General features: G+C 60.0%; 1 protein-coding gene across 3 annotated transcripts; it reads right to left on the bottom strand.

The window, feature by feature from the left end:
* Positions 1-1,428: 1,428 nt before the first annotated feature.
* LOC111155178 (HR, lysine demethylase and nuclear receptor corepressor) lies at positions 1,429-15,646 on the bottom strand. Of its 3 annotated transcripts, XM_022515284.1 has the most exons (19): positions 15,600-15,646; positions 13,683-14,333; positions 12,161-12,935; positions 10,656-10,806; positions 10,389-10,576; positions 8,824-8,985; positions 7,952-8,041; positions 7,676-7,791; positions 6,799-6,880; positions 6,272-6,435; positions 5,926-6,162; positions 5,548-5,713; positions 5,285-5,354; positions 4,956-5,086; positions 4,739-4,858; positions 4,519-4,634; positions 2,409-2,573; positions 1,846-1,974; positions 1,429-1,691 (listed from the first exon to the last, which is right to left on the bottom strand). In XM_022515284.1, exons 2-19 carry the CDS (start codon positions 14,292-14,294, stop codon positions 1,629-1,631), a joined length of 3,537 nt encoding a protein of 1,178 aa, XP_022370992.1. In that variant the 5' UTR covers positions 14,295-14,333; positions 15,600-15,646; the 3' UTR covers positions 1,429-1,628. The 3 variants fall into 3 exon arrangements, with proteins under 3 accessions (XP_022370992.1, XP_022370984.1, XP_022371000.1); XM_022515276.1 differs by lacking the exon at positions 15,600-15,646 and having other exon boundaries at positions 13,683-14,404; XM_022515292.1 differs by lacking the exons at positions 2,409-2,573; positions 15,600-15,646 and having other exon boundaries at positions 13,683-14,404.
* Between the last annotated feature and the right edge of the window lie 7,182 nt (positions 15,647-22,828).

Raw genomic sequence — 22,828 nt, 5'->3', positions numbered from 1 at the left:
CTCCTTGATTTTCTTTTTTCTCTATCCCATGAAAATATGAAAATAACCTAGCTCTGCAAACAATGAAGAAACCGGATTTTTTTTTTCTTTCAAATGAGGGATGGTTCTGTGAATCACAGCGAAGCCACAGAAGGGAACACAAACAGCCATTTAAAATGAAGGTTAGGTAGCAACACAGAAAATGACCACAATACAGTGTCAAAAGGAAGAAACCGAGTACAAAACAGACCGACTCAGTCATGTATAAAACAACTCCTTGGAGAAAATACGAGGAAATACACCAAAATGTTAATAGTGGTTGGGTTGGGATTGAGTGGAGATGAACTTACAAGTGACTTTTTCCTATTTTCTAAATGTTCTGAAAGTCTATGAAATTTATAATAAAAAAGTTTTATTTCATAAAAAACACCATTCCCCAAACCACTGCAGGAACAGTTAGGTACCCCAAGAGTCGCAGCTTGCTGGCACTGCGATATACAAGGGCAGGCGAGCAGGCAGAGCCGCACAGAGGGCCCCGGGGGTGGGGAGGGGCTGTCCAGTGTCTCAGGCAGCAAGCCAGTCCCTGGGAAGCAGGACTGGGGCCAGCCATGGGCACGGAGGGCAGACGGCTAGGCAAGAGCTCTTCTGGGCCACATTCCCAGAGCTTCAGGTCGGGTCAGACAGGAGAGCTGGGGTAGCCTGCAATCCCTGGCAGGCTGGGGCTCCCAGATCTCTGTAGCCCCAGCACGCACAGGAAGGCTGCCATGCCACTGAACCCCAGGGCTCTGTCTTGTCCACAGTCTGCTGCCAGGAGCATCCTCAGGGCAGACCCCTGGAAGGTTCCATCTGCTCCTCAGCGGGAAGGATCCAGGCCCCAGGAAGAGGAGCAGGCAGGAGTGGGTGAGGTCCCTATCGAGTCCCCCAACCCCACTCCATTTCCTTGTCTCCCCTCCCTCCCCAGTCCACGTGGCCTGCAGGAGCAAGGCCAACCACTCCAGCAGCATTCACAAAACAACAAGACTTTAATGGAAATCATGAAGGAGGGAGGCGAGAAGAGGGAGCAGGAACACGGCATCGCCCATATCATTCCCTCCAGCCGAGCCTGGGCAGTCTCCTGATGCCCCTCCCCTCCAACTTCACTGTTGTCTGGCAAAAGGGCAGGATTTCAGCGGCCCCCTGTCCAGCAAGCCTGCAGTGCGAAGGGCCACCCTGGAGCCCAGTGAAGATGTGGGTGATGTAAGCAGCGCTCGGGCACAGGTGGGACAGCAGGGATGAGGCAGCAGAAGGTGTTGCTTAAGCCAGAATGATTCCCGAGGTCCCCCAAGGAAAGGCTGTTTGTCTCTTGGGTTCAGGGAGCAGGTGTCAGAGGGAGTCCTTCACCCCCAGCGTGGAGGTGTGGAGAGGGGTGCAGGGACAGAGCAGGTGCTGGCCTGCGAAGGGCAGGTGTGGGCTTCAGTGGCACTGTGGTTGTTGGCTTTAGGACCCAGATTGGAGCGGAGAACAAGGTGCCCTGCCTGTGCCCAGAGTGGTGCCTGAGGGATTGATCAAAAGTCCCCAAGACCCAGTGTCATTCTCTCCTGAAGCTGTGTTGGGATTGAGCACCTGGTCTACCTGTCCCCAACCTACCCCAGATCCCCTCCGGGATTCCCCTATTTAGCCTCCTGTAATGTTCCCACGGACACCTTCACTGCTTGGAACACAGCCCAGTCCATCTAGAAGAAAGAGAAAGGACAAGGTGTTTACAGTCACATCCCGGGGCTCTTCCCACCAAGAATGGCCTTTCTGGGCCTAGGCTGGCGGCTTGCTTGGCCCAGAGTGGGTTTGCCGTGCCATCCCAGCTGCTCTCCTGGCCAGTGTCACCCTCACCTGGGCATAAAGCAGGCGGCGGTCAGGGGACAGGCTGGGTCCCTGGTGGCAGAGCTGAGCAGAGAGGGCAGAGGTCTCTGGGGACAGGAAGTGCTGAGTGACGCTCACGGTGCTCACCAGGCCCTGCACCTGTGCCAGAAAGGAGGTGGGCAGAGGTCAGTGGAGACACGGGCTCAGGCATCCTCCCGCTGTCCCTCTTGTCCCCGAGGTCTACTTCCCATGATGACCCCCACCCAACTCTCAGAGAGTGGAGCCCTGGATCCAGCAGCAGGGACCTCAAAGGGCATGGCCAAAACCAGGCCAAGGGGAGGCCAGAGAGGGCCCAGGCAGCGTGGGCATCAGAGGACACGAAGCCCAGTAGGGCTAGATGACTTCCGGACCGCTCAGCTTCGCCTCTTCCTTGCAGTGGGGCAGGACTTCCTGCCCTGCCTTGCTCTCAGGGCACTCGGAGGGGCGAGGCCAGAGGGGCAGGGGACCCCTGTAGCAGTGTGGTGTCTGCTCTGGCCGCTTCGCTTCGCATAGTCTGAGCGCTCCACAGAGCCCCTGGCCCACTGGGGAAGCACCTGGTGGGGAGCCCCGGCAGGCACCAGCACGGCCTCTCCAGGGGCCTGCAGCAGGGTCCAGCAGTTCACGCCCCACTCCTCCCGCAGGCGCCGCCGCAGCCCTGTGTCCAGGTAGCAGCAGCCTGGGGTGCCAGGCTCCAAGTTGCCTGCTCCAGCCGGGCACACCTCAAAGAAGAGAAGGGGGAATGAGCAAGGTGGGGAAATGAGGAAAGGGCCACAGGGCAGGGTGTAGACTTCCCAAAGGCCAGGGGTGCAAAGGCTAAGAGCGGAAGTGGTCAAGCCTCGAGGGATAGGCAGGGGGCGGTCTTAGGGGTGGGAGAAAGGGCTAGGTGGTAAGGGGCTGGGGCTGCTCAGGTTGGCAGAACAGAGATTTCTGAGGCTGGGGATCTAAACCCCCACTTTTCTTGGGACTAGATGCCTTGAATAACTTCTGTGTCCCTGGCCCTGGACCCCTGTCTCCAAAAACCCAGAAAAGATACCCTGCATGAACTGAACTCATAAGCTGTCTGTACCAGGAACTCTTAACCTGGTATCCCACGAATGTCCTGAATCGTGTGCTAAACTGTAGGCCACTAGATAGCTGTACAACCCTAGGGGGCCATCTAAAGCATCGATCAGATTCTTCTAAGATCCCAGATCTGGCAAAGGCCACAGAGAAGCCCTGATGCCCTGTAGATGCCTGCCAGGCTGAGGCCTCCGAAGCAGGCATGGGTATGGGGGGCCTTCCTCAGCCCAACCGGAGTGGGGCGCTCCTGGGGCAGACAGGGATTCATGGGAGCTACAGAAGGAGATGCCCAGGGAGTACCCACAGAGGTCAAGGCCAGCGTCACCCTCCACCTGGCCACCAGCCAAATCCACCCCTTCAGTAGGACCTCAGTCATTGTCCCTGGCTTAGGACTCAGGGCTCCCAGACTGGCCCATGGGAGAAGGGGAGGCCAGTGAGCCAGGCTGAACCCTAGGGTGGCCCCAGGCAGGCGCCAAGGCTCTTTTGCCCTCAGAGTCCATCCTGGAGCTTATTGGTGTTTCCCAGGCCACCCAGTGAGAAAAGGCCCCTCAAACCTTCTCTGTGAGTCATCAGGCCCGGCCCTGTGAGACTGCCTAAGGGCCACCCGCCCAGACCAGATGAGGCCATCTGTGTATGAAGGTGTGCTTCTGTCTGCTTCCTTCAGCGTGTCCCAGCATCTGTGTGTACATCTACGGATCCCGGCAAAAACTGTGTGCTTGTCAGTGTGTCTGCAGATATATGTGCCTGTGGGCAGGAGGGTGGTGGTGGACAGCTGTGGTAACACCAGCCTGTCTGTGTATGTGTTCGTGTATCTTCAGCAGCAGTGACCCTTGGTGGATGTCTTTTTCCCAGGACATTCAGGGTTGAGATGGACTTTGGAACCACTGCATCTGCTCTAACCTTAATACTGACCTTCCACCTCCCCGGCCCCATGGAGCTTCCCGCCTCCTGCTCATCCCCTCATCTTCTCCTTCCCTGCCCCTTATTTTGGTCCAGTCTTTCCCTCCTCGGTCCAGTTTTTCCTACCTCCCATGCTGCCTCCCTCAGCCCTCACTTGCTAGCATCCCAAAGAGCACCCCCTCATAAGATGTAGATCTCGGAGGAGGGGGCAGGAGGAGGATATCTCAGACGGGCTTCCCTTCCCCCTCTGCCACCTGGAGCCCATGCAGGGGAGGCTGTCTGTCCCCAGGAGAAATAGGGCTGTGATCTGGTCTCAGGTCTCAGCTCTGCACTCAGCCCCAGTTTACTCAGCTGCAAAATGGGAAGGCAGCAGCGCCTGCCACACAGGGTGGCTGTGCTAGTTAATCAAGATCGTGTACCCGAGGCCCTTACACAGTGCCTAGCCTGCACCAGCTTCTGCTCTCGCGTCACCTTTAGGTCCCTGCTCAGCCCCAGCTCTTTCTGTGTGCCCCACCACACAACTCCGAAGGTCCCAAGCTGCTTTCTCTGTGTGAGTCAAGGCCGTCCAGCTCACCTGGGGGGGTGGGGAGAGTGAGCACATGGGGCACACACAACAGGGAGAGCTTCGGGGGGCTGGGAGCCCCCACTTCTAGGGAGCACGAGGGCAGCGCAGGGGAAGGGGAAGACTCCCAGCTCCTTCCTCACCATCTGGAGAAAGCGGCGGATGCGCTGGGCGTCCTGGGCCCGGAACACGTGCCACACAGTGCTGACCTGGCTGCCAGGAGACCAGAGCCCCTCCCCGTCCAGGCCTGAGAGGAAGTCTGTGGAAGACAAAGAGCTAAGGGGGCGCTCGGGGGTGGCGGGGAAGAAACCGCACATCGAGATTTGCGGCCAGTCCAACCCCTGCCTCCGGCCCGGGACCCACCTTTCTGTGCCCGGTGCCAGGCAGGCGGTGGGGCTTCGGCACATACCAGGACACTGACCAGGTCAGTCACCTCCACACAGAGGTTCTTGGTCCCCAGGTGCCCACGGTGTGGGTTCACACCTGTGCAAAGGCAGAGAAGGGACCGGCGGGTCACACAGGCGCCCAGAAGTAACAGGCATGGGATCAGGGGCCGGCCAAGAGCAGAGTGGGCACTCACCATAGGCTGCCCACAGCTGGGGCTCCAGTGGACGCAGGGCGGGGCCAGGTGGGAGGTAGGAAGCCAGGTTGAGTTTCCCATGGCGGGCACAGTACTCGGGGAGGGGCAGGCTGTCAGCCAGGTTCTCCATCCTGGAGGGGGGAGGGCCATGCCCAGCAGGCTCAACCCAGGTACCCAAGATCCCCTCCAAGCCCAGTCCTCCTGGGGTCACTCCCAGAGGCAAGAGGGTCATGGGGTTGGGGGGCGAAGGAGGAGGGGAAGTAAGGGCAAGGGGCTGGGCAGAGGCTAAGGAGATGGGGCCAGCCCTTTCCCTTTGGTACTATACGTACCTGCTGGTGTCCTCATCCCCCAGAGCTCTGTGCAGCAGAAGGACGGAGCCCTCATCTGACTTTGGGCGAACTAGGGGAGGAGACATGCCATTGGCCCCAGGGAAGGAACCTCCTTGCCAGAGGGCCCGGCCCCGTGGCAGCAAGAGGGTTCAGCTTCAGCCCCGGGCTCTGCTTCTGGCTCCCTCCCCAGGGTCACCATGGGACTTCGCTGCCACCTGGCTCAGCCTCCCAGCTCCTCCTCCCCCCACATCAGGGACACTTACTTTCAGGCCGGGAGAATCCCTCCCAGAACGTTGTACTGTGGAGGCTTGTGGGCTGGGGAGGCCCGAGGGGGGTCAGTGCCTGCACCTGGCCTCCAAGAGCCCCAAGAGCTTCCGTCCCCCATAGGTTGCCTTGCAATGTCCTCTGAATCCCTGACACCAGCACAGGCTGTATCAAGGAAAGGTAGAGGGATGTCGGGGGGAGTGGACAGGCAGCCAACTTGGCCAGGCCAGGGCGTGCTGTAGGGGACACCAGGCCCACGTGGGGACCAACCCTGCTGCCCACTCTGGGTGACAGACCCGGTCTGCCTGGGCCTACAGATTAAGCTCCAAGGGCAAGCGGGGCCGGAAGAACTGGGGGCCTGGAGGAAGGAGCCTCACCTGGCCCTGCCTCCAGTGCTCCTGGAAGAGACGGAAGCCTCTCTGAGGCCTGGGCTCCTGCAGCCACAGCAGAGCTCCTGGAGGAGGCAGCCGGGGCCGCACTGGCGAGAGGGGCAGGCCCAGGCCTTTGTGCAGTCCTGGCCCGGCCCGCAGCCCAGGCCCCAGGGCTTTCTCCTGGATCTTCCGTTCCACCACCTGCGCAATGATGCTGTCCAGGATGTTGGTGATGCGGTCATCCTGCGTGGACGGAAGGACGGAGGGGCAGGACAACTCAGGACCTGCCTTACCCCACAGGGAGGGCCAGCCCAGCCTCTGCCCCCAGGCCTCCCTCTGTGCCCTTGCTCACACTGGGCAGGGCAGGAGTGACCGGGGCAAAGGCCATGTGTATCCGCTCGTGCCCCAAGCAGAGTTTGACAGCAGTGGAGGCCAGCAGTTCACAGAGAGAGGGACAAGGTAGGGGCCCTCGGCCAGCACGGTCCTCTGCTGGGGTCTCGGTGGAGTCCGGGGTCTCTGGCAGGGAGGAAAACGGTGAGGGGCTTCCCCTTTCTCTGGAGGCTCCACTGCCCACAGGCTCTGCCCTCATCTCCTGGCTGAGTCTCTCTCCTCACTGCTCTGGAGGTGCTCACCTCCTGCCTCCGGCAGCTTCCAGAACCTCTCCCAAGGAGGGGCTTACAGTGGGAGTCTGACTGGAGATGGGTGAGGGGGCTTGTCCTACAGTTTTTTTAGATTTATTTTCTCTGGAATGACTTGAGAAGAGTGATGGAGATTAGGGATGGCGCAGGAGAGCTGAAGCCATTCCAGTCTGTCCTCAGGACACCAAGCCCAGCCCAGCCTCCCTGGACAGTCTAAGCAAGGGCCAGGGGAGCTGCTCACCCTCTTTGATGTCCTTGGTCCTGTCGGTATCCCCGTTGCAAGAAGATTGTGGAACCGGGGGAGTTTTCTCTGTCGGCTCCTTCTATGAAACCCATCCACCACCCCCCAATCCAACCAGAGATTTAAAAACGGCAAAGAGAGTTCAATCCAATTCAACCCACCAGTAGTTAACAACAGACAGCAAAACTGGGTTTACAGGGAGCAGAAGGTTCTGTGATACAACATTAGGTGGGGAAAAGGTGCTCACAGAATTCCACACACAGTACTGATCTAAAATACACAAAAATAAGCGGAACAAATACAGAGGTAAGTGACTGGAAAGAAATACATCCAGATGATAACGGTACCATTCTAGCCTGTTGTCGTCTTCCTTATACTTGTTGTATTTTCCATAATGGCTATGTACCAGGGTCTGGCACGCAAAATGCATTCAATAAACTATTTCTTGAATGAATCAGTTTCATAAAAAAAGCGTGAACTTTATAAAAACTTTGTAAAATGCACACTGAGTGCCTGCTCTGTGTTAAAAGCAGGGCATAGAGAGAAGGCGGGTCTGTACTCCGCCCGCGGGAGCCCGGGCCTGGGGAGTGGAGAGACAGGGCCCGCCAGAGAGCAGCTCCAGCATGATGGGGCAAGTGCTGAGCTGGAAGGCGTACAGAGGGGGCAGGCTCCGAGCAAGCAGAGAGGGAGGTGGGGCCGATGCTAGAGCTCCCTCCATGGATCCTGATCCCCAAAGGAGAGGGAGAAGGACCTTGATTTTACCCAGCATCCATGTCCTTCATCCCCACCAAAAAGACGAGGGCCAAACTCTGCGAGTAATATCCAGACACACTGCCCAGTCTGGGGGCCCACCAGCTAGTGCTGCCCAACTTCTTACCTGCTGGCCCCCATCCCCAGGGGCCCACACCCGGGCATCCGCTTGGCAGGGGCAGTGCCCCCGGATGTCAAACTTGACCCAAACCTCGTGCATGGCGGTGCTCAACTCTGCCAAGGCTGTGAGTGGGGGAGGGGAGACGGAGTTTGGTAGTGAGTGTGGACAGAAGGGCCTCGCCAAGCAGCAGGGCATGGGATTGGGCTAAGCCACATCCAGACAGGAAGCCACTCTCTCCCGAGACCCACCCTCTGCACACCCCACCCCTCCAAGATGGCTCACCCTGGCTGGAAACGAATTGGGTGAGCGTCAGGGAACTGGCAGTATGCCCGGCCTCTTGGGGACACTCCTCCGCGGACTCCTCCTGAGGGCCTGTGGGGTAGGAAGAAAGAAGCTGCAGTCAAGAAACCGAGAAAACCACAGCTTAAGGTTGGTGAAGAAGGGCAAGGGCATGACATCTAAATCGAGGGACTCGACAATCCATAAATCCATAAAACACGGGCTTTCTGGGACACCTGGGTTTAAGAATCACATAGGATCCTTAGCTTGCAGAGTGCAGAGCCTTTAAAATGCTGACACTCGTTGCCACACTCCAAGATGATCTTGTAGAATACAGTGTTCTCAAATGCTTCTGACCCTGGAACTCTTTCTGGCTACCTCTATGGGAACACTGGGAAATTTTAAGCCCTCAGGCGACTAAGTGGAGCCAAGGGAGAAGAAGCTGTGAACCATGAGAACAGTAAGACTTGGGATCGGAAGGTCTGAGTCTAAATCCTAGACCCAACACTTACTAGCTGTGTGACCTTGAACAAGTCACGTAACCTCTGTGTTTTTCTCATCTGGAAAAATGCAGGCAGTAATAACCACCTCACAGTGTTGTAAGGTTTAAAAAGGTGCAAGCCAAGCAAAGTGGGAGGCATAGAGTAGGCACTCGGCTCCTTTTACAGGTGGGCAAGGACACAGGTGTAACCCTCTGAACTGGGGAGAGGGAAAAGTCTGCTCTAAGGGGCATTGAGCCATGGTGACTGAGGCTGGAGCTGGCAGCCAGGCTTTCTTGGGGAAAGGCAGCCCAGAAATGGCCACAAACCTTAGAGCCGCCCTTTTCAGGCCTCCATCCCTGCCCTCCCACCTTCAGCTCCCAGCTCCTTTCCTACCTGCTTTCCTGGCCCACCTAGCCCCTGCCATGCGACCACAGGCCACACACAGCCGGTGGCTGCAGTGGGGGCATTTCCAGTGGGTGTTGAAGAGTCCCCGGTGACAGCGGCTACAGCAGCGAGGAACACCTGGGTTATCCTCCGTCCTGGCTGGCCCCTGGCCTGTTAGCCACAGGAGAGAACAGGGTCAGAGAAGGCTCAGACCACAGGTCCCTTCTGAGGACCTCCAGGCAGGGATGGAGTGGAACAGTGGGGGCACCCCAGAAGGGAGACAGGCCCCTGTCAGACAGCCTCTGTAAAGAACCTCCCCATAGCACTGTCTCCAGAAAACTCTCCCATCAACAGTGCAGGCCTCACCTCCCCAGTTCCTGCTCCAAGGATTTCCCCATCGGCCCTGAATTACCAATCCACACCATTTCCAACACAGTCCTCCACCCACCTCCCTCCATCCCGAGGTGGTGTCCCTTCAGGAGACTCTGAATACCAGAAGAGGGAACCTTAGGAGGCCACTCCTTCCCTCACCCAGAGTTTCTGACTAAGCCCTCCTCGGTCGGTGGAAGGACACCAGTGAGCATGCGTTCATTTACTCATGCAACAAACACTTTGTCCTGTGCAGGGCTGAGTGCTGGCACCTCAGCGCGGGTCAGGGCTCAGAGCTGCCCTCCCAGGGCTCACATTCCAAGAGAGGAGATGGGTCCGCAAACACGGCAGTGATCATGGTACTCCAGAGTGCTGGAGGAGGAGACTAGGATAGAATGACTAGGGTGGGGATGCTGGGGGCAGCAACAGACACGGGCCCCAAGTGATGAGTAAGTGTTCATTCATCGGGGAGAAAGGGAGGAGAAGGGCATTCCAGACAGAAGGAACAGAGAGTGCCAAGGCCCGAGGGGATGGACAAGCTGGGGTGAGCCGAGGAGGATGGGCCGCCGGTGATGTGAAGTGCTGGGAATCCAGGCTGAGGGAGTGGCAGACTAGACTGGCCGAGGGGAGGGGGAAGGGACTGGACTCTCTGGGACAAGAGGGAGCCATAAGGGGCTCCTACCCAGGTTGTGACCTTCCTGCAGGGGCGTGCACACATTTTCAAATGCATATGCGGGGCTGTAGGAGGGTATAGGAGGGAGACCCTGAAGCCAGAGGGGCCCATTGAATGGCTGGCACCCCACCCGTCTTTTTGCATCGGCCCAGACCCTACTAGCCTCCCAGGGCCTATGAGCCCCAAACAGCAGGGAGGGCCCCCACCTTCCAATGCCCTTGAAGACACGTGGCACTCTGTCTTGTTTCCCCAGCAAACCCAGAAACTCTCAGGCAGCTGGACTGGACCAGGTGTCACACCCTCCCAACATCCCTTGCCCCGGCAACAAACTTCAGAACTCTTGTCGCCTAGGAGCCTAAGCCAGGAATAAGGGCAAAGCAGGGCAGGAGCTCTCTCGAGCTGGTACCAGGATGGACTGTGCTAATGGGAGGGAGGGGCCCACACTCTGCAGGCCCCATGCTCTGTGTCAAAGCACAGTGACCACAGGATCCAGCCTTCCCCGGCTCCCACCTGCCCCACGTGTCCTGCTCACCTTCCCGCTGCGCCCAGGCCAGAGCTTCACGCTCCCTCCGCAGCAGGCGGCACAGTCGGTCCCCCAAACCACTTAGCAGATGCTTGGCGAGGCCCTTGCTGAGCCTGGCCTCAGGGCCAGACCATCCTCCCTCCTCAGGGCAGGCTGCAGAGTCTTCCTCCTGTGGCTGCTCCCCTCCCAGAGGCAATCTGGAGACGGGGTACAGGAAGATAAGGAGGGAGTCCCGACTGGGAGGGTGCTGGGGGCAGCCAGGGGCAAGAGGCTCACCTCGCTACTTGCTGGGAGGGGCGGGCCAGCCCTCCCGCCTCTCCAGCTGCATGGGCACAGCTTTGGCACCGAGCCGTGCCTGCCAGGGGAGCCGAACAAGATGTGTCATGAAGCCCCGGGTCCTGGAGGCTGGCCCTGCCATCTTGGGGTCCTGAGGAGGCAATGAAGCTGGTCAGGGGTCTGGGCCTCCTGAGCTTATGGGAGCCCCAGGCCCTGCCTTTAGCGCCCAGCCCACCCACAGGTAGAGCAAGCCCAGCCCCTAGGCCCTGGTCTACAGAGCCAGATTTGGAGCTAGTAAAAGTGAACCAGACAGCCAGAACCTTCACAGGAAGGGCTGGGTGGGGGAGCCTCTGAATGCCCTGATGTGGCCTGATGGCCAAGAGGAGAGGTCTGCTGTCCAAGGCTGGAGCCGCTGGGCCATCACCCTGCTCTAAGTGCAAGTTTGTTTTGTTTTGTTTTAAGTAAGCTCTATGCCCCAACACGGGGCTTGAACTCACGACCCTGAGATCAAGAGTCGCATGCTCCACTGACTGAGCCAGCCAGGCGTCCCTCAGTCGATGCAAACTTTGGATAGCTCCGCAGTGGGCTTAGTGATATCGCTGACCGCCTGTCAGCGTGAGGAGACAATCCGGGCATAGGACGGAGGGTGCCAGAAGGTGAGAAGGCCGGAGAGTTTCAACACAGGCCACAGGTGCACTAACCCAAGAAGGGAGAGGGGCCAACAGCCTCCCAGCCCTGGCAGAGGCCTGCAAGAGCACAGACAGACCCACACCAGGTGCAGGGGTGCCTGGGCAAGGCCCCTGGGGGCTTCGATCCAGAAGCTTCGACCAAGAAACTGAAATGACCCTGAACAGTTGAGCCGAGTCGAGCCCGAGAACCATCCGTGAAGAGCACAGCATGACAGCAGGTCCAGGAGGCACCTTCCAAAGTCCTACTACTGGCCGAGTCCAAAATGAGTTCCCATAATCCGGCTGGCCTAGGGAGGAGTTGTTCATTCCTAAGGCAGGACAAGGGGTCCTTCAGGAGGGACAGTCCCCCAGACGGGGCTATGTAGCACAGACAGTCACCAAGATGAATGTTTGCCAAGTGCTCACTTAATTCAGCGCCAGGAATTCTTCAAAGTCTTTGATGTGAATTATACCATTTCATCTTGCAGCAGTCTTTACAAGGCAGGTGCCATCTTTAGCCCCATTTTAGAGATGAAGAAACTGAGGCCCAGAGAAGTGAAGTAACTGGCCCAAGGTCACAAAGAACCAGGCAGCAAAGTCAGGACCCAGGTGTTGTTACAATGCCACAGACACATCACAGCTTGGGAGAAGGCCGACGGAAGTAAGAAGCCACTTGCTCTGGCCTGTAGATGCTAAGGAACTCCCAGAGAACCATCACATCTGGCTGGAAACCAGACCACTTGTATGATCCCCTCGTAAAGGGCCCAACGACCCCAATTCCCCACAAAGCCCCAGTCCTGGCTGCCCCCTCCCAGGTAGGGCCCTCTGCACCCTTACCTCTGTGGTTAGTATGCTGTGAGGCCTCCACCTTGTTCCCAAACGAGGATTCCAGCATCTCCTGCCAGCCTTTGGCTCCCTGGCCCACACTGCCTGGGAAAGGGTCGGGTGGGCGCTTGGCGGCTGGGCTGCCACCTGCTCCCTCAGGGCTACTTGCCCTCTTGAGGGCCTGCAGCTGGGCAGGGGGGCTCTCCTCCTCCCCGGGGCAGCCCCCTGGGCACCCAAACTGCTCAGAGTGTCGTGTGAGCCATGTCTTCTTTAGCTTGGTGTGATGGCTGGGTGGGCAGGCCCTGGGACCAGATGCCTTGTTCGCTTCCTCGTTGGATTCACTGGGCCCGATGGCACCCCCCTCCTGGCACTTCCCACAAGGGCCAAGACCTCCATCTCTAGCAGGTGGATGAGATGAGCAACAGCCTCCCTGGGGGGTAGGAGGCCCAGGAGAGGGACACCTGGATGTGGCTGATGGCCCCAGCTGGTACCCAAGGCTCCCACCCCCCGGTACAGCCCAGACATTGCTGAGAGTATGAACCAGGCCCGGGGAACAAGTGGGCCAGGGGGTCCGGGGAACAGCATCCGGATGCCCCAGCAGAAATGGGCAAAGGTTCTGATGTCTGCCGACTCCTGCCTCTCCATCTCTCTGGTGGAATGAAGGACGTTCCGCTTCCCCAGTTCTCTGGAGATGCCCACCAGGGGCCAAGCCTAACAGCCCAGGTTCCGAGGTTGCCAGTGGCTCCTTTGCCAGCCTGAGAATGCTTGGATCCTTGTGGTAAAAGCCCTAAAGAGAGGAGAAGGGGTAGAGCTCATGCTGACTTTGATCCCAGCACTTCAAAGGATGGACAGACCTGATGACCAGCTGGTATGTGCCTGTGTGGCCTGAAGGGTCGGGAAGACACTGAGGAACTCAATACTGGTTTCCAGATCCTGATCCCTAAGCGCCTCCCCACTGCCCTGCTACCCTGCTCCCGGGCCTCCCTGGGATTTCTCAGACCTCCAAACAATCCAGCAGCTAAAGGGTCAGAGCCTGCCACCACCAAAGGATCTGTTTAGACCGTTTGATGACCAGTATCATACTGGTCTTCAAATAGCGTAAATCTTATTCCTGGGCAAGGGGGTGGGTTGCCTGGGGCGGGGGAACATGTGCCATAGACACAGGCCATGGGGATACCTGCCACATCCCGCAGCCAGATAAAGGGCCTTGTCTGCCCCACCCCCAAGCTCCAGGATGAGACCACATATTCAGAAACCGCAGTTCCCAGGGCCTTGCTCTGGGGGGGACAATGAGTGTGTCAGTCCCTGAAATGGCCCAAAGAGGGGGAAGGCTTGGTGAGATGGAATCACTAGGAGGAGGCATTGCTTGGGGTGACGCTGTCTGAGCTGACAGGCTCCTCTACTAGGGGTGCCATCTGACGTTTTTGTCAGAACAGAAGAGCAGAGCACTGTGGCCTGGCGTGGCTGCTAGGGAACACTCAGCTACCTTGTGTGGCCTAAGCCCCAGGTACCCACTCTGCTCCAACAATCTCACCTTGCTGCCTAAGCTGAAGGCAGAGGGCACTTTGGGCTGCCCCCCTGAGTACACCCAGGGGTGTGGGGCCAGGGGCCAGTCACACGGACGCTCTGGGGGCAGGCTGGACACTACGTAGGGTGGCAAGCAGGTGGGCACCCAGAAGGGAGCTTGCTCGAGGATCTTGGTCTCCAGAAGGAAGGGGCAGTGCAAGGGCCGGAAGGCCACAGGGTCGCTCTTGGGATGGCCACCACTATGCTCAGGAATCAGGGGGTCATAACGAGGTGGGCATGCCGAGCCACAGAGGGCCAGTGGGTGGGTGAGCATCGCCTCCTTCCAGCGCAGCCCCTCCTTGCTGCCCAGCCAGCTGGCCTTCCTCTCCCCATTTCGGGGGCCTTCTCCCTCCACCAGTGGGATTGTGTCCTTGGGGCTCTGGGGAAAGCCAGGGGGAAGCCAGGAGTCTGGGGGGCTTAGAACACCCCTCCAGAAGGGAGCAGGCTCTCCGAGGCACAGTGCACCACGGCGCAGACCATCTCGTGGCAGGGTATCCGGCTCCCGTCCCAGGATGCCATTCTCGGGGGCTGTCTTCTCCCAGGCTGGGGTGTCCTTCAGGAAGCTGGGCGTACTCTCCATCACTCTCCTGCCCTCATGGGGCTCTCCCAGAGGGGGTCCCTGGAGCATAACCAACACACCATGAGCATGTGCCCCAAGCACCCTACCGCCCGGTGCAGAGCTGGGCACCGCCCTGCAGCACCAAGGCAGCTCAAACCAGTAAGGCCAGTGCCAGCCTACAGCTCAGCTCCACACCACCTGCCCACATGCAACCCGAAGGACCTGCCTGGGTGGGATGCTCGAGTGTGGGGCGGTCAGCCCTTGCCCCAAATGCCCAAGCCCACCTGGGCCAGAGGCCCTCGGCATAGACTGCCGCTTGCAGGATGGGTCTGGATCCCGGGCACGAGCCATGGGGCAGGCCAAGGGGAGAGACCCCAAAAAGCTGAGGTCGCTGGAGGTTACTGCACCTGGGGACAAGAAGGCAGGATCCCGGCCCTGACTCAGCACCTGCTATGTGACCTTGGGCAAGTCATATCACTCCTCTGGGCTTCCGTGTGGCCTTGTGTAAAATAGGGTTTGGAAACCAGCAGTCTCTCGGAGGCCTCTTTCCACATTGCCGTCTGTGGGGCCAGGGGCTACTGCTTGCCTACCCCCAGCGCTCAGCTCCACTCAAGCTTGTACCGGTGGGAAGCACAGGCAGGATGGGCTGGAGTCACCGGGGGAGAGCCTCCTGGCAGGGCTGCTGGCTGGTAACTCTCCCTACACTTGGGCAGTCGCTGGTGTGTCTCTTCCCATCTCTCTATGGTTTCTTGGCTTTGGAAGCAGAGTCCGGGGACAACTGCTGGGGGCTGAGATCTCCACCACAGCCCCCAAGGGAAGGAGGGAGCCAGCACAGGAGAGGGGGGATTAAGAGGCCTCAGCTGGGACAGGTCAAGCTGCTTGAGTCCAGCAGGCAGTGCCAGGGCCGCTGGCGGCCGCTGGTAACTGCAGCCTGGCAGGGGGAGGGAAGGAGGCGGGGAATGCGGGCTGCGCCCCAGAGAGAGGCAAAGGAGGGAAAATTGAACGTGCGTGCGAAGGACTAGGGTGACAGGTGGCACCGGAGCTGCAGCGCTCTCCCAGCGCGGCCCCCTTGGCCGGCTGGCTGAAGCCCCAGGAGAGAGGGGAGGTAGCCCAGGGAGCCATGACAGAGGTCGCTCGGGTTTTCTAAGGCCACCGCTCCGTCGCGGTCCAGCCCCGTCGGGCATCCTAACTTTCAGACCTGTGGCGCAGCACCTTGGAGAAGCATGGGGAACTCCCTCGCTGCGGGCAGCCGGGCCTCGGCTCAGAAATGCCCAGCTACGAGTGTCCCCAGAAGGCCCGCCCCTGGCGCCCCCTCTCGGCGCTTACCTGGGCTTCCCGGGCCAGGCGCGGCGCGGGCGGCGGCGGTCGTCGTGGCCAGCGCCGGGCGCCCGCTCCCCATGGGCCGGCTCCGGGGCCTCCCGGCCGGCGAGCGAGGACGCGTTCTCCGGCTCTCCGCTCAGCGCGCTCGAGTTCTCTTTCCCCCGGGGCGGCGGGGGCGCTCTAGGGCCGCAGGTTGGAGGGGTCGGATTCCGGGATCTGCAGGATGCGGCACACGGCGCGGATCGGCCGCACCAGCTTCTGGGCCGAGGCCGTGGGTTGCGCCATGGGACGCCGAGACTCCGTGCTGCGCCGCGGGGAGGGCCGGGCCGGGGCTAGGGAGCGGGTGCCCCCGGAGGGAGAGTGGGAGCCGGGCCGGGGGGAACGTGCGCCCCGGGTCGGAGAAGGCCGAGGAGGGGGGGGAAAGGCCGAGAGGCCGGGGGAGGGGGTCGTGCCTGGAAGTGGGGGCCGATCCCGGGTCCCAGGAGAGAGGCACCAGCGAGGGCGCAGCACCGCGCAGTGCGACTAATGGAGGCAGAGCGCGGCGGACAGCGCAGCAGGACCTCTCATCGCCATCGCCAGACGCACAACTGAGAGTAGGGAAGCTGCTCCGCCGGTTTCCTCCTCCAGCACCCTGCGGGAAACAGGAGCCCGTGATTCGGCGGCCCCGCCTGGGCCTGCCCCCTCCCGGGCCCCGGGGGCTTCCGCCAACGCCCCGGCGATGCCACCGGCTGCGCACCGGGAGAATGAGCCCTTTGTTCCCCCCTCCCCCCCGCGGCACCCGGGCGCCTGCCGAGAGAGGCTCCCCCGGGGCAGCGTGCCAGCTTCCCAGCCGCCCCACCCTCCCGTGGGCCCGGCCCCGGAGCCTGGCAGGCGGGCAGCACCCCCACTATAGGTGCCAAGCCCGGGAACTGGAGCAAAGGGCGGGAGGGGCCGGACCAGGCCATGGTGGGGCGGGGTGCCCCCCGGGGTGCTAGGGCGGGGCGGCTGGGAGGGGGGCAGTGCCAGAGCTGGCAGGGGCAGTTGGGTTCTCACGGGTCAGTGATGGGCGCCTGACCCACGCCAGCCGACCCTGTGCCTCCTGGAACACTTGCTTGTGGTCCTTTGGTTCTGTCACATGGGCACAACCCGCTGGCCCATGTCTGCCCTGCCTCATCCTCAGGGAGCCAAGCTGCTCTTCACCATTCTTGACTCAAGACCCCTTCCAGGGCCCAATAGTGAACCCGGGTACTGCCTTAGCAGTTCTGGGGAGACCTGGGCTCTAGTCTATCCCTACTCTAAGGGCCTAGGTTTCACCAACTGTCCAGACAGGCGGTCGGACCAGATGAGCCCCAACACCTGCTCTAGCCCAGTGTTCTGAGGGTCTGCCCCATCCTGATTCCTAGTGCTTCCAGGCCCAGCACTGGAGAAGAGCCCATGGGAGTGGCTCCTGGGAGGGAGCAGAGAGGAGGAGAGGAAATGGGAAAGCAGGGCACCCTCCACCCGGGGAAGCATCCCGGCTCCTCTGCGGGGGTGGTTCCAGAGCACAGACACAAACAGACAGATTCAAACACACACAGACAGATTCAGACACACATAGAAACCCACACGCCCAACGGGCGCTTCCCTTCCCTGCAGGCCCCCCACCTCCCACCCTACGACTCCCCGGCCTCCCCGTGGAAGCCATCCCCGGCCTGCCTTCACCCAGCCTGGGACAGAGGCAGTGCCACCCCACCCAACCCCATCCCATTGACGGGATGAGTTCTCAGATGCCTCCTGCCTGGTCCCAAGTCACCATCCCTCTACCACCCCTGGAGGGGGAGCCATGAAGAGCTGGAAGGAAGAGAGAGGCAAAGAGAGGAGAGGAATCCTTTCACCAGCTGAGGAGTAGAGGAGGGGGCTGGAGAAGAGGAGGCCCGAAGGGGCGCTGGGCAAGACTTGGCCCTGTTGGCACCGACTCCCTCAGCCCCTCCACCTGCCCCCGGGGGGCCGCTTCTGTGGCAGGGCAGGCTGGTAGGGGTTGTTTACATGACTTAGTTATTAACACTCCCTTCCTCCCCCAGCTCCCCTGAGGGGTGGCCTGGACCTGAGTGTGCCAGGGGAAATGTCCGTGGAGGGCCCAATGTGGACCATAATGCCAAGGTCCAGACCGTGTCCCCAGCAAGGCTGGCTCCAGGGTGCAGCTGGGGGGGGTGGGAGGCTGGGGTGTGCCTGTGGTCCCCCATCTGTGTCCTCTGGCAGCTGAAGCTTGTGGGAGAGTCTAGGGAGAGATTCCTTCAGCTTAGGGCCTAGAAGAGGCTGGGCAGGGCAGGGTGGGAGCCTGGGTTGTCCTGGGCGCTGACGGCCTGTCGCTGTCATCCCCAAGGAGATGGGACTGTCCCAGGGGAGCAGGACAATCATCCCCCCACACCTCACCCCCCACCCCCAGTTGCCATGTCTGCTTTGTCAGGTCAGTCTCTGAACTAGAACTGGACTCTCAGGACAGGCTTCTGAAATGCCCAGGGGGTCATAGGGGTCGGGGGAGAAGACCCTTTCCACCCTCACTGGCTTCCCATCCTGCCCCATAGCCCATGCCACGGGCACACAGAGCCCTTGTAGCCGGCTGCTCTGTGCCTGAGGACAGAGCGGATCGAAGGAGACACAAAAGATACAAACACAGAAGGAAAGCCACACATGCGTGGACACAATGCTGGATTCATGGACAAAAGCAAGCTGACCAGCACCCCCAGAAGCGCCTGGGCCCACCCTGGGCTCACACTGACCCCTCACGAGCATACATACACACACACACACACACACACACACACTGATACACACGTTCATGCTGACAAGCGCAGCAGCACTCACGAGCCAGCTGCCCTCACCCTGTCCCCAGAGCCCCTTACCTGGGCAAGCACAGTGCCCCTCGGGTAGAACAGCCCCCTGCCCAGGGGAGGGCAACAGGCGGGGCGGGGGAAGGAGCCCCGGAGAGTCAGGCCAAGCTGCCACTAATCCGGGCGGGAGAGGGGGGGGGCACCCACGTCAGAGCGGGGACTGCCGGGTGGAGGGCATCTGAGGACATCCCCTCCCACACACGCGGCCGTCTGGGCACCTAGCCCTACTTCCCCAGCCCCTCCATCCTTCAGACAGCTGAGGCTGGCCTCCCCCCACCCTACCCCCCACCCCTGTGGCAATGCTTGGACCCTGGGGAGGGCGTGGGGGAGGGGGAATACCGGGGAGAATTCTCCCAGGACCTGGGTTGAGGGGGAGAGGAAGGGAAGTGTTGGAGATGCTTTTGGAGCCAGGAGGAAGCTCTGGAGCAGATGCCCCCTCCCCTCGTGCCCACCCACCCACATCCCTGACCTAATTCCTCTTCTCAGTCTGTACCTCCCCATTGCCCCTCCTCCCTCCCCCAACCTCCCCTCCCCTGCAGTCCAACCGCCCCGGTAGAGAAAGCTACCTCATTCTGCCCCAGGCTCAGGACCTTCTGCCTAGCAACCCAGCTCTGGCCCCCAGGATTTCCTGAGTAGCAGGCACCATCCTTCTGCTAGGATTTCTGTCCCCTACCCAGCACTCGGACCTCCTGGCAAGTCCCTGATGTTTATGGGGGACAAGGGGTGAGAGCCTGGGGGCTCTTGTTGACCCCCTCCTGGGCGGGGCAGTGCCAGCCCAGACTCCCCAACTGGGCCTAGGCCAGGGCAGGGCTGGAGCAGGAGGCTAACTCCCTGAGCCCCAGAGTGGCCACTATGACTGCAGCAGGAGCCAAGGGCACATGGAGGCCAGAGGCAGGAACAGAGACCTGGATGGACACAAAAGGACCACATGCAGGAAGGAGCTGAAGAGGGAAGGAAAGGGAGGAGCCCCCCAAGGTCCGAAAGCAGGTGGGGCAGTGTGGAGGCAGGAAATAGGAGACCAGGAATTCAGGACCACACACACCCGGCAACTGGGAGGCAATGGAAGAGACCCTCACACAGACCAGGCGGACGATGGAGAAGCTGGAAAGTCAGCCCAGGGTGCAAACTGAGAGGGGCAAGTCCCTGGGCCCAGCTGAGGCATGTTCTTCCCAGGGGCCTGGCCCAGGTGCCTTCATCTTCCTCAGTGCCCAGCACGGAGCCCAGCACGTCTTTGCTCCAGGCCCGTTGGAACGGAGGCCCAGCCTTGATCTGCCTGGGCATCCTGGTGGATAATAGAAGGCTGAGGGCTGCGGGCAAGCCAGAGCCTAGAGGCCCTAGGGCCAGGAACCCCACACAGAGGGCGGCAGATACCTCTGTGATTCTCAGAGGGACACGGGAAGCTCTGAGGGAGGCCCAGGCTATACCCAATGCTCCAGTCTCAGGATCACGTGTGTGCTTGGCCAGCAATGCCCCAGAACTTGGAATTCTCCTCGTCCCTTCCCCTCTGGGCTCCGCATGTCTCAGAACCCACATAACTTGCAGCAGCCATTTGGCAAATGTGTGTTCTAGAGAACCCGCCATTTTCAAGGCTCTGTGACTGGCACCGAGGAGACAGAGTGGGCAAAGATGAAAGCACAAGGCCATCTCCGCCCTCGAGGACCTTATATAGTCACTCAGTGCATTTGTTCTTGTACCAGCAGTCTCTGGGGCCTCTGACATGTCTGGCCCGGCGCAGGGCACCATGGGGTGACTCCTGGAGGCGGCATGTTTACAGGTGAGGACAAGGTGCTTCTAATTCCACCTGAGAAGTGGGGGGAGCTTCCCAGAGCAGGTAACACTCAAGCTGGCAGGCCAGAGAATAAGTGGGCCTTCACCACTGAGCCACACACGTATGACAGTATTTCCCTTGGACCATTTGTTCCAGCCTGGGATACAAAGTGCGCAGGACGCAAGTCTGTGCTTTACGAAGTCACATGAACGGGCAGACAATCTGAAGTGCTCAAGGCACTTCAGGAGTCCATGTAAGAATAGATATGGTGTGGTCTGGACAAGCCACCAACCCCCAGGGGGCAGGGGGCATGCTGGCCAAGGGCTTCCTGGGACAGGCGGTGTCTGAGTGGGGAGCACAGGGCAAACAGGAATAGGACAGGGAGTTGGGTAGAAGAGGAAGATCGGGTCAGGGGAACAGCATGGAGCTATGAGACAGTCCGATGGACGAGGGGCAAATACAAAGCAAGGTTTAGGGGAGGCCTGTTGGGAGGGAAGGGAAGGGCGATGCGTGCACCAACACAGCCCACAGTGTACCCAGGACTGGGGAGCAGGCCAGAGATAGGAGACCTGGGAGTTTGAGGAGGAGCTGGCAAGTCAGGGAAGGCTTCTTGGAGAAAGCAGGTCTGTAAGGAAGGCTGTGGGGGCTGGGAAAGAAAGGCTGTTCAGAGGCCGGGAGATTCATACCGCTGCTACAAAGGCCCGGGGGCCGACCTGGATGAACGGATGAACATGAGCGCTCAGGGTCGGAAAAGTCAGGACTTGTGGGGCAGCCGGGCTATCGAGGAGGCCAGGGGTGGGCGTAAGGCGAAGAAGATCTCGCACCTGAGAAAAGTCACTATTTTTCCTCAGGGGCCCAAGGGACTCTGCTGTCCATTCTAAAGCCCATTGTAGGAATGAGGGCAGGGGAAGCTCCAGCTCCCTCAACACCCCATAGCTTCAGGCCTCCCCCAGTGCCCCCTTCCTCTGAGCCTATGTCTCATTTGCCCATTCACTGCACACTCCTCTGTTGTGCACCCCCAGTGCCGGGGGCTTGGGTCCCGCCTTTCCAGGTCTGCCACAGCAACTTCTGGGCCATCCTGCCTCATGAGACAGGACCCCCATGTGCAGGCAACACGACCCGGGACAAGTTGTTTCACCTCTCCAAGTCTCCGTTTTTCTGTCTGAGAAATGCGTCTAAGCCCTACCCACAGGCTCACTGGGAAGATTTAAGGAGACCATGTCTAAAAATGGCCAGGGCAAGGCCAGGCACGAGACCGATGTTCCACATAGGTCCATCTCCCTGTCCTTGCCTCATCTCACCCTGCGCTGTGGGGAAGCACACCGACTCCGGGGCCACACTGCCTGTTCCAAGATGAGTTCTGCCATTTATTAGCTTCAGCTGTGTAACCTCGGGCAGATCACCTGTCCTCTCGGTGCCTGTCCTCCCATTTTTAAAGGGGCGCTGTGATCATTGTACCTGCCTCAGGAGGTTGTGGGGAAGATTCAGCACATGTACGTTAGGGGCTCAGAGCAGGGCTGGGCAGTCATGTCCTCAGTGCTAGCCATTCCTAGACTCTGCATCTTGAGTGTCTCGAAACAGGCCTGGCACCTGGGAGAGACGCACCCGAGATTTTTTGAATGGATACATGCAGAGATGAGGCAACACCATGATGCAAGGAAACGCCTAGATAGGAAGTCATTGAACATCAGTATGTGAGGAGCTAAACCACCCCAGCCGATTACGTGCCTTCCCGAAATAAAACCCAGATAATCCCCACACCAAGAGTTAATCCACACTCCTCAGGTCACTCAGGGTTACCCCCCCACACACATTTCCCCTCTTCCCACCCCCTCTTCGCTTCATCAAAAGTGAGAAGGAAGAGCAGACACGGGGTGGCTGAGGGGAACAGATGTGGGACACTGCGGTGAGACCAGCACCCAGGGCAGCAGGGGGCGAAGCCAGCCCCGGCTACCTCAGGGATTAGAGTCGGGGATGACATAGAGTCAGCTCTGGCAAAGAACCTGGATCTCAGAACAGGGGAGACTCCGGGGATGGGGCAGACAGGACCAAGGACTGCAAACAACAAGAAGGAACAGCAGAGAGGGCCCTTGGAGGCCAGGCCAGAATTCTGCATCTCTCCAGCCAGCCAGCCAGCCAGCCGGCCAGCGGCCAGGCCCCTCTAGGGCAGGGCTCTGGCCCGCCTCTCAACCCCACCCTCCTTGACCTGGAAGCTAGGGCAGCCCAGACCCTGGCAGCTGCTGCCCTCTTGCGGCCACTCTGAAGAGCTGCAATGCTCCCAAGGCCAACCTGGGTGTTTACAGGAACTCAGGGCCCCTACAGCTGCCTAGAGACCCCCATGGGCCCATGGAGGAAGGTGGCCTCCCAGGGCCTAATCTATTTACAGCTCCAGCTAATCCCCAGGAGATTACTGTGCTGCCCGTGTTCCCTCCACACCTCTGTCCCCACTGGCTTCTACTTCCCATCAAGGTCCAACTCCATCTCCTTCTGACTCTCATCTTAGGCTCTGAACTGTCTCAGGAGTGTCCTCCCCCCTGCCCCACTCTCCCATCTGTGTTCTCAGAGGTCTCCAAGAGCCTCCGGTGACAGTACTCGCCACATCACAACCATACATCAAT

Source organism: Enhydra lutris, unplaced genomic scaffold, assembly GCF_002288905.1.
Source record: "Enhydra lutris kenyoni isolate GAN:26980312 unplaced genomic scaffold, ASM228890v2 scaffoldscaffold3, whole genome shotgun sequence".
Classification (NCBI taxonomy): domain Eukaryota; kingdom Metazoa; phylum Chordata; class Mammalia; order Carnivora; family Mustelidae; genus Enhydra; species Enhydra lutris.
The sequence above is the reverse complement of the archived record's forward strand: the minus strand, read 5'-3'. Positions and strand labels throughout refer to the sequence as shown.